The 10,815-nt window shown below is 34.7% G+C and overlaps 1 protein-coding gene across 1 annotated transcript; it reads right to left on the reverse strand.

Moving 5' to 3' along the window:
* Nucleotides 1–5,987: 5,987 nt before the first annotated feature.
* On the reverse strand, nt 5,988–7,178 carry LOC116170238. The gene is made up of 5 exons (XM_031486480.1): nt 6,937–7,178; nt 6,775–6,848; nt 6,558–6,725; nt 6,357–6,506; nt 5,988–6,308 (listed from the first exon to the last, which is right to left on the reverse strand). The coding sequence occupies exons 2-5, from the start codon at nt 6,844–6,846 to the stop codon at nt 6,138–6,140; spliced, it is 561 nt and encodes a 186-aa protein (XP_031342340.1). The 5' UTR covers nt 6,847–6,848; nt 6,937–7,178; the 3' UTR covers nt 5,988–6,137.
* Between the last annotated feature and the right edge of the window lie 3,637 nt (nt 7,179–10,815).

Raw genomic sequence — 10,815 nt, forward strand, 5'->3', positions numbered from 1 at the left:
AATCTGCTTTTTTTTATTACTAAAAATGTCTTTTCTATGGCGGTTGGGGATAAAATTTAAACGTGTAATTTGCGCAATCCTAAGCCCAGATTTAAATAAGCCCCTAAAACAGTTTTATTTTACTTAATATAGGTAATATACACAATAATATGGTCTGTAAAAGATAATTGCAATCAAGTAAGAAATTATTTACTTTCTGAATTTCTTTTCGCGTTTGAGGGTAGAAAGCCTAACACGAGGTCTTCAACAAGGGCGATGTTTTCGTCGGTTACGCCGTTCTTTCTATTCTGCGGTTATCTTCCAAAGATTCCAGCCCCATTGGAAATCGTTTTGTCCAAGCTTCCACTACAGAATAAGACAGTTGAGGAGAAACACCTTCTCGAATAAGAAATTTGCCCCCAGCTCGGTACCTACTCAATTTTTGCGATTTCTGACATAGTAAGAAAACTAATTGACATGAAGTTAATGTGTTCTAAGTTCGTGTCTTAGAAATGCTGGTACTCATCTGCTGTCTTTGAATAGATAGAAATTTGAAATATATTTAAAAAAACGTTGTCACTAATTCTGGTCATAAAACTATACCGAAATGCTTTTACGGAAATTATTGACAAAATTGAAGAAAAATTACCCACAAATGTCTATGAACTAATAAACGTACAAAGTAATGTAAAAGTATTAGTGCAGCAAATTATCGAATTGAATGAAATTATGTTGGATATGAAGTAAGATTCAGATGATTATTAGGACACTATGGAGGCTTTATTGATTGATGTGTATGTTAGCGAACTCCTCAAGCCAATTTTAGCAAATCTCGATACTAAGCATAAGCTTTCGACATTTTTTGACAAAATTGAGTCGCAGTTACGAGCATTAGAGAGGTGTAACATCCTATACTGTTGCCGCCATATTATAGTCCTAGATGTTTTCATGGATTTTCTAAAGTAGGAAGTTAAGAAGGAAGGCAGAATTTCCTTAGGCATGCATGAGTTGCAAGGGTAAAAGAAAACGGTTGACCCTATAAGTTTTTCTTGCCCATTATCATTATTTGCAAAGTTGCTGCTTCAGAAACGGAACAATGGGACGTGGAAATTAAAGGAGAAATTGAAGCAAATTTTATAAAATTTTCCTTAGAACCGAACACAAAATTACGTCACCGTACGGTTAATTGAACCAAAATCTAAAGTATCTCCTGTTAAAAAGCTGAGGATATACAGACCGGAACTTAACTGCAGTCAGTGGAGTAAGGATGTTTCAAAATTTTAAGACCAACTATATGAAACGCAAACACCTGTGTATTACTGGTCAGATTCTTCAACAGCACTATCGTGGATAAAACGAGAGGACCATTGGAAACTTTATTTGGAATAGTGTTGAAGAAATTAGACGTTTCTCCTGCCCTAAAAATTTGTATCACGTTCCTGGTGACATGAATTCAGCAGATCTTCCATTAAGAGGCTGTTCCCTAAAATTTTAGCTGATGGAAGATGGTGGGAGGGTCCCCTGTGGCTATACCAAATCAAAACTTTGAGCATGACGAAGAAGAAGTGAACCAAGAAAAAAGATAAATGGGCGGATCATCTCTTTCTGTGGAACAAGCCGTTCCTGGTATTATATAAATATTTTTAGAAGTTTATAAAATGTCCAGTGGGATGGATTAGGCGATTTACTAACAGTATAAAAAATCCAAGAAAATGTAACTATGGAACGTTTCTAAATGTTGAAGAACGTGGCTCAAAAACGATAGCCCGTTTAATATAAGAATGATTTAATTGAATATCCAAAGCTATCATTATTGTGCCCTTTTATGATGAAAAAAGATTAATTAGACTACGCACTAATATTTCTGACAGGAGAGATGCTAAAGATTTTTGTATGCCTTATATACAAGCATGAAATTGTTAAACGTTTGATTTTTGAGGAACTTGTTCAGAAAGGACATACTCAAATCTCGGAAAACCATACTAATTGTTGTATACATATGGAATATCTGTAACAAATTTCGAGGTAAAGTAGGTACTAGATACGCCTGTCATATGTTTGCCAGATCGCTCGATTCCAACCCCTACAGAAGTAACTGTCTCACAGTTAGAGCTGGGCAGTATTCGATTTTGTAAATACTTTTTAGTATTCAAATCCTTTAAAGTATTCAAATACTTTGTAATTAAATACTTTTATGGAAGCAGTATTTGTATTTGTAACTCAAATACTTTCACAAATATTTAGTATTCGAATACTTCGCAAAGTATTTGAATTTGGATACTTCGTAAAGTACCTATTCGAATACTTCGCAAGGTATTTGAATACTTTGAGAAGTATACTAATCGACTGCACCAAAATTTCTCGGGAAAACACTTTTTCTTATTAATTTTGGTGCGTAGAATCCAAAACAATTCGTACTTTTTCGATCAGACTTCTCAATCAAAAGTTATAGATTAGAAACCAATTTCGAAAGAAAATTCAAAGGGCTGTAACTTTTGAAATAGTAGCCCAATCTTGGAACTGTTTGAAATTATGGATTCTACAGACCACATTCTATAAGAAAATGTTTTTTTCCGGTCGATCTGAGATAATTTTTTTTGGCCTCAAAAAAAGGCAGTGTATAACCTTCCTTTTTTACGAAAAATCGTCTACACCAAAATTTCTCGGGACTTTTTCTTATTAATTTTGGTGCGTAAAATCCAAAACAATTCGTACGTTTTCGATTAGACCTCTCAATAAAAAGTTATGGACAAAAAACTAATTTCGAAAAAAAATGCAAAGGGCTGTAACTTTTTATCTAGTAGCCCAATCTTCAAACTGTTTGTAATTATGGATTCTACGGGCCAAATTCTATAAGAAAATGTTTTTTCCCGGTCGATCTCAGACAATTTTTTTTCCGGCCTCAAAAAAAGGCAGTACTTTTGTTATTCAAATATTTGAGAACAATTTAGAAATGCTTAGGGAGTTTCCATTGTCACAAAATCAAATATAAAAATCCGATACATCTGAATACCGAACTCGATAGTCTAGTAACTTAATTTATATCCTTAAGACCAACCAAGGCGTACGCATCATGTGCACGACGTACGATCGCTTTGAAAACTGGTACACGTATTCTTAAGCATATAACTGGTATAAGAAAGGTCCTGGTAGGTACCTCCTATATAATAATATAATAATAATAACTTTTTTTCACTACTAGCGTCTGATGACATGATTATTAACCTTTTTTCCACTTGTAAAGTAGGCTTTCTCGGCATTTGTTCAAAGTGGTTAGTAATTTTGTATTATTAACTAGTAGTCAATAATGAGAACTGTCACGCTGTCACTTTTAGAAAACACAACCCGAAATTTCGCTCAATGAACGTTTAGACAAGTTCTCTAAAACGAATAATTGCCACCATTCGCAATTTCCAGAGAAATTACATACCTAAAATTATCACATTTTGAAAAAATTCGAACGAAATTAATCTTTGAAAAATCTCAATGACAGAACAAAATACGGCCTGTTTGACTTGTACTTCCACGTACTTGATTGACATGTTAAATTAAGAAACAAACAATTCTGTCCAACCGTTAACTCTCTTATCAATATATATGTTAATTTAGAGGATTTAAAGTGCTAGTAGTGAAAAAAATAGTATATATACCACGGTAGAGAAGTCTATTATTGCCTTCGCACCTTACACCCCCCGGCGCAAGCGCCTCGAGATGTAATCTTGGTGCTCAGGCAATAATAGTGGACTTCTCTACCTTGATATATAATGTACTATTACTCCCCTTAAATTTGTATATAACAATAGAAATATAAAAAAAGCTAACCCCATACAAAGTATAACTTGATTTTTTAAGTAGTATTAAGCCTTTTATCTAGTATACTATTTTAAATTTTTAATGTATTTGAGTGACAACTATTTGAATCCTTTTTGCTGTATTGGAATACTTTTTATAGCATTCGAATACCTTTGATAGTATTAGAATGCTTTTGAAAGTATTCGAATACATTCTAAAGTATTTGAATACTTATTTTTTTAAGTATTTGAATACTTTTCAATGTATCTGTATCTAGTATTCGCTTGTGCTGGACGTAAAAGTATTTAGTATTCAAATACCTTTGATTTGTGTAAAGTATTTACTATTTAGTATTCAAATACTTTTTGAAAGTATTCTACCCAGCTCTGCTCACAGTGAATCTCGTAATAGTCCACTAATCGGTAAAGTGGCGGGAGAGACCACAGCCAACGTTTCTCAATACATAGTAACAAATCAAGCGACGCCCGTTTGAAAATATTAAATGAGGAATTCAAGCATGTTACAGTATTGAAGAGCAGAAAATTCATTCACATCCCGTCAGTTTCTCACATTACAATTCACCTTCGTAAGCTTTCTTTTCGTTCATAGAATGCGTTATGCTCAATTTTTATAGAAAGGAAACCTTAAAGGGAAAATCAAAACATTATCAAAAAATCGATTTTTAATTTCAGATGTATATAGGTACAATGTTAAGAGTTATCTAAGTTCTTAGGTTACATTTTGTTGTTATTGATGCTTACTCAAGGTGTTTCTCATTTCATCAGCTTTGGCCTGAAACCAACAATCTAACCTAACTGTTTTTATTTACGGCTGTAGAAATGTTTCTATATGGTGTCATAGTGCTTTCGTTCTTTAGGTAGGTATTTCCACACTACTTGAAACTTGGCTGTGGCCCGGTTGTACAATGTCAGGTTAAACTTCAGGTTGGTTTAACTGAGGGATTTCAGAAATACGATTGGCCAACTTGTGAAATATTAGCCAATCAAATCCTTTAACCCACAATTCAACTACAAACTGAAGTTTAAACTGATATTGCACAACCGGGCCTGTATCATTATCGAAAAGTAAGTAGCGTAGCAGTGAAACTACTTAGACTTTGGCTACTAGCAATAATAATCATTTTTCATTAAAATTACTTTCAGTCAAAACCTACTATTAATCGCTCGATAGACTGGGCAATTTCGAAAAAAGTTGGCACCAGGTAAAAACATAGTAAATAAATAGTAGTGGCTTATTGGTTATGGGATGAATTTATTTTGAGATACCCTTGTGTAAGTAAGGGCGAACACTTGATTATTTTCAAACAGTTCCCGATTTACATCTCTGAGGTTAGCAGTCACGCTCTAACTATAGATTAATGTGACTCAGAAATCCGAATTGTTTTTCGTGCAGCCAACTTTGATTAGATTGTTACTATGATCCAACTTAAATTAAATATAGAGTAGGTTGATACACTTTAAAGCTTACTTGAGTAATGGTTTTTTGCACATCTGTTTCGCCAAATATTCCAATACTGGGTGATTTAAAAATATGATGAAACTTGGCTCATAACATACGCGCTGCTGTGTGTTTCTGTAAAACGTAAACGTTGAAAGGGCAAAGACACTTATGAGAAACTTCGCATTGTGAATGTCCAGAAGTGCAAAAAACAGTTTTTTTCGTATTTATAGATTCTGCTAACTGTTAAAAAAATTTTAAGACGTCTACGTAAAATACTTTTCAAACTGTCATTTAGGAAATTAAAATAAGGGGACGACTTTTCTAAGTATAGAATTACAGTATATTTACTATAATTGTCACAAAGAATTCTTAAAATAAACTAGAAGTAAATAATTGTTGAGGCTCTGATACTAGGGACGATCTTTCTACTGAGCACGAATATTCTTGCATTAAACATATCATACCACTGAAAAAAATGGAAATTTCTAGTTCGCGATTCTTAGAAGAACTTATAAATTGATTTTGGCAAACTGAAATGATAAACAAATTTTACTTACTTCATTGGAAATGCAACCCATTTATACTTCGTGGTACGAATACTCAAGAAAATACACAAGTAACGGAACAAATAAAAAAAGTAACAATCAAAGAACTGCAAAATTATTTAAAGGGGGAGCCTAACTATTAGGGTGGCGGGATGTGAATTTGATCGCGATCATTACGTTAACTTAAAATCCAGTGAAAAGATCCCCATTTTCATAATAAGTAACACACCAAATGTACAAAGTGAAGCAATAATAATGTGACGCAACTAAGACACTACTAAAAAAAAAACCGTAGACACCCAACCCCCAAACTATTTTTTTTGTCATGCAACATCTACAATTACATTCCTTATGGAACAACTACCAATCAACGATTTTTAGTTCTCTATATACGGTACCATAGTGATCAATATCAAACAGAAAGCTTTTGAAATACATTCCCCTGTAATTCAATTTGTACTGGCCATCAGGTATTCCTGGAGGTAACTTACTTGCAAGTGTTCTCCAATTGCAGAGATGATAAGGGAAATTCTGAAACCAATTAATAATTAATTAAGGTTCTTCGATATGTAAAATTACCTTTCGTAATGGACAAGTGTGTACGTTACCACATTCATGATTACTTAAACCCATAATGCGATTTTCAAGAAAGTCACAATATGATATTTGAAAACGTAAGGGAAATATGCGATATTCGTTAGACAAAAACAGGTATGCTTGAGTTGTAACCTAAGAAAAACGTTAAATGTCCGATTCTTTTAAATAATACAGTACCCCTACATAGATCTCTTTATCGGCTACATCGAACTTTGGAGACACGGAGACATTTGTGGCAAAATCTGTACGGTTAAATTTGAATGTTGATACTCTAAGATAATTTAATAATGTCTGGTTATAGTCCTTCAAGGCGAAACGTTCCTTTTTTATTTTGTACTCATTCTGGTTGAACTGAAATGGATGGTAAGCAACAACTTCTGTCTTAAATGTCGGTACATACTTTAGAAAAGAAATCGACGTCTGATGCGATCCCAGTGGTAGTCAATCCAACTATCAATAGTAAATGGTTCATGACTGAAACATAGTAAGAAAATGGAAATTTAACTTGGAAGTGATACGAATGGTCCAATTTAAAAAAAGAACTGCTAAAAGCTTAACGAACCTATTTTGCAGTCTTCTCTATATCGCACTATTTTACTAAATGTCTCTTCTGACCGCTACACACACACGCTACAGTACACTTTTTGTTTTTACCGGTATGCAGAAATATGATAAACAATATGATTGTTCGCATGCTATCACATGTAGATCCGTTAAATTAGTTTTTAATGTAAAAATAATTATGCATAGATACTAAATCAAAGGACGTAGCCTCGGACGTAGCTTTTCGTTCTAGTCCGAGAGTTGGTGGACATTTTTGGGTAGGTATTTGAGGCACGCTGAAAACTTGTCCAATACTTCTTCAATAATACCCAAACATAGAATTTATTTATTTATTGTTCCTCTCTTGCTCTGGGCCCTCAATAGGCGTTCGCCCAATTACAGAGTGACCCGCTAAATGCTTTTTAGATCTTAAGTTGTTCTATACTACTTCGGTATTTACCTTACGAATTAAGAAAACCGCAGGGAAACCTAATTCGGAGTAGCCGGCAGAATGCTCGAAACAGTGTTTTAGCGTATGCCTGCATATGTCTGAAATTGATTCACAAATCAATGACGCAGTGCCACAGACTCCCCAAAAATGATACCAGCTCTCCTACCATTCTTAAAAATTTACAAAATGTTAAATGCTCGCTTAGAGACTACTTGCCAATTTATAATGATTTTGTAAAGTAACAATTCCGTTACAAGAATCCAAACATTACATTAAACGATCGTAAAATAATTCTGATTGGTATATTTTATGCAGGGCGTGCTATAGGTACAGGCTGATTCGAATTCGAGGGCCCCCACAGAGATCTCTGAAATTGTAAGAGATCGGTGGGTAGTTTAAATTTGGCAAAGTTGCGTATTTTGATGCTTAACAAAATGCCGTTGTGAAAGTGAAAAAAATGGCTTCTATAAGAAAAAAACAACGCTGATGATGGTTAAGCGGAAAAGAAACGTCAGATTTAAAATTTAAAATTAGCATCTTGTAACTATCATTTCTGATTGCATTCTGGCCCTCTAGATCTCCACTACATTCTCCTCCGCTTAAATAACATAATCCTGGAGGTAGACTGGCGGTCTACGCTCTCGAATTGAACGACGCAGTATGGGAGAAGATGGTGCTTCTTCTTCTGGAGCGGTTACTTCTGCTTCTGGAAGTTCTAGGTTAATGTGAACTGGTTCGTGCGACGAAACTGAAAATCGAGTGTATTGGTTATGATTTTGTTGAGTTTCTAACTCAGGATGATCTTCGGCGTTTTTCGGTTGATCAGCGAAGGAAACTCGTGTAATTGATTTATGTGACGTTTCAGCGTTCGTCTTTCATCCAAAACGAAGATGAGGTTACCTAATTTCTTCACCACTTTTCCTGGTTTCGGAATTCGGTATGCTTTGATTGTAGTCATTGCATTGTAATCCAAGTATCTGTTATCCATCTTATAAATTGTGCTCTTAAAAATAAATTAGCAACAGAGATTTCTCTGTCGCATTCGCACTTCATTCGACATTAGCAGGATTCGAGGCCTTTCCGTAGATCGACTACGTTTTTGCCAATTGTTTGGTTTGCTCCTTGCACGGTACATAGAGAAAAATGCTGCGACACAACATATTCTTCTCCGGCGATAAATGTTACTAACCCTTCATAAGACAGGTCAGGTGGTTATCTAGGAGCGACTAATGCATTATGAACCCCATAGTAAACAGCTCCAATAGATCGGCAAGGGCAGCTTGTTTGCATTTTTTTTTGTACCCGTAAATTTCCCTCAGTCTAAGGTAATTTTCAAAACGCTCGTGGTATACCCAAAAGTCTTCCTTTTTCTAATCGAATATTTCGAAAGAATGAAAGATGTAAAGTGCATTGCGGTGCTTGAACACCAGGGCTGCCGTTAATTTCGGTTCGATAATTGATAATAAACGCTCAAATTGTTTGACAGGTAACATGGTGAATTAATACACTATATATCCAATTATCCACACACGTTCAAATGCAATAGAATCAATCTTCATTTGCACACGATTTGCGATAAGAAAAGTAAAAGGAAGAAGACTCGCTAAAAAAAATTTACTAACGAAAGTTGCCTCCAGAATATTCGCCCCTCTCTCTTCCATAAGCAACTTGCTAGGATAATTTGATTCCGGCGAAGTTTGCGGAGGCCTGTATTCCAGGGGTGAATTTTGCGATTATCAATTTTTCTGCGAGAGATTGACCGACAAGTAAGACAACAGAACTGAGTGATGTTTATGGTGCAGAATGTGTTTTACACTTAGTATAATAATTAATACCAGTGAAAGTTTCAATAAAATGTAGGAGTAGGTACCATGAACAATATGAATCATAGTAAACGCTTTCCTACCAAAGTTCGTGGTTCTGTGACAGGTATAATAGTTATTTATGTATCAAGGGCATTAAGGCGATATTTATGCCGAGAGCGACAGAGCTTAAGGGCCTCTGACTCGAGGGATTGTTAGTCGCCCGAGGGTTGAATATCGAGTAATGCCTGAGGTCCATACAAAATTTTATTTTTCATTTGCCTATTATATGCCAATTATATCGCCTTAATGCCCTTGATACATAAATAACTATTATTTTTCATACTTCCAAATAATGTATTTCCAATATAGGTACAAATGTAATGAATAATTGGCATATAATAGGCAAATGAAAAATAAAATATGTATAAGACAATAAGTATCACGGAAAATTCATTTTAATCTCAGACTCTCTTAGTGCAATAACGAGCTTACAAAAACTATATTCAAATTAATAAAAAGTTAATAAAATCATTCTTCTCGCACTTCAAGCACCACTTCTGAAGCTCATATACAATAAACACTACAATATATTCATTATAATTACCCCTAAAATTAGTAAGAAAATACGCGATTAACTTCAAAACCTGGCGTATTTAGCAAATTAACTTTCTCCTTACGTTTTTTTGGTGGATTTTCCTCGAGGCGTGCTAAAGGACCAATGTCAAAAAATGGAAACAGTACACGCACGTCCTGTTTAGCAAAGGCAAGCATTAGACGAAGGCATCTTAACATTGTACGCGTTAAGAATAATAAGAATTAATTAAATTGCTGCATTCCGATTAGTAGAAATGTGTAGCATTCCATTTAAAAACGTAGGACGATGAGCGTAAATTGAAAAGAGACGTAACTACTACATTTGCAAGGACTAAAAGTATAAAACGGGAAAATAGCAGACTGCTTGGCGATGTATACGATCAACTTTCCTGCAAAGCAAGATGCTCTTTAAAAGTATGTTGCGGATGCGTTAAGGATACGAATTTAACTTTGGGGAATTTTCTTAAGGGGTTAACGGGAACGGGAGGGGAAATAGATGTGAATGAAACTCGCAGACAATTAATGATAGGGATTCTAAATCACTTGTTTTGACTTTATGTATCGTTTAGTGGTTATTTTTGGGATTTCAACAAAAATTCGTGCCAAGTATTTTTAATTAAAATCTTCTTTCTCCCTGAAAATGCGGCTGCATGGGGCGAGACGTGCGATATTAAAAACATAATTGACTGTGTTATATTTTAATACCAACTTATAAAAATTAAATTGCGATATTGGACGGCGTGAAAAAATTACGGTTTAGTCGAAGTTCGTAGGTCAACGCTCGAAATAGTTTCTGAGTTTCGAGATGTTCCTTCAAGAGAAGAAGAAAAACAAAAAGCGCTTTGACGGAATGTTTTAAAATTCTGAGTTTCTCCCAAATGTTGAAAACAGTTCTTTTAGGTGGCCCTCAGCACAAACTGCGTAAAAACCATTTTTTTGGGAAATGAATTCTGTTGTGGTCGTTGTTTGTGCTTACGATGCAAGGGATTTACCCTGTTTCGGAAAAATTATAACCAATATCAAACATACGTAGTTTTTCGCGAGTAAA

The sequence above is a fragment of the Photinus pyralis genome, unplaced genomic scaffold (assembly GCF_008802855.1).
Source record: "Photinus pyralis isolate 1611_PpyrPB1 unplaced genomic scaffold, Ppyr1.3 Ppyr1.4_LG5, whole genome shotgun sequence".
NCBI classification, from domain to species: Eukaryota; Metazoa; Arthropoda; class Insecta; order Coleoptera; family Lampyridae; genus Photinus; species Photinus pyralis.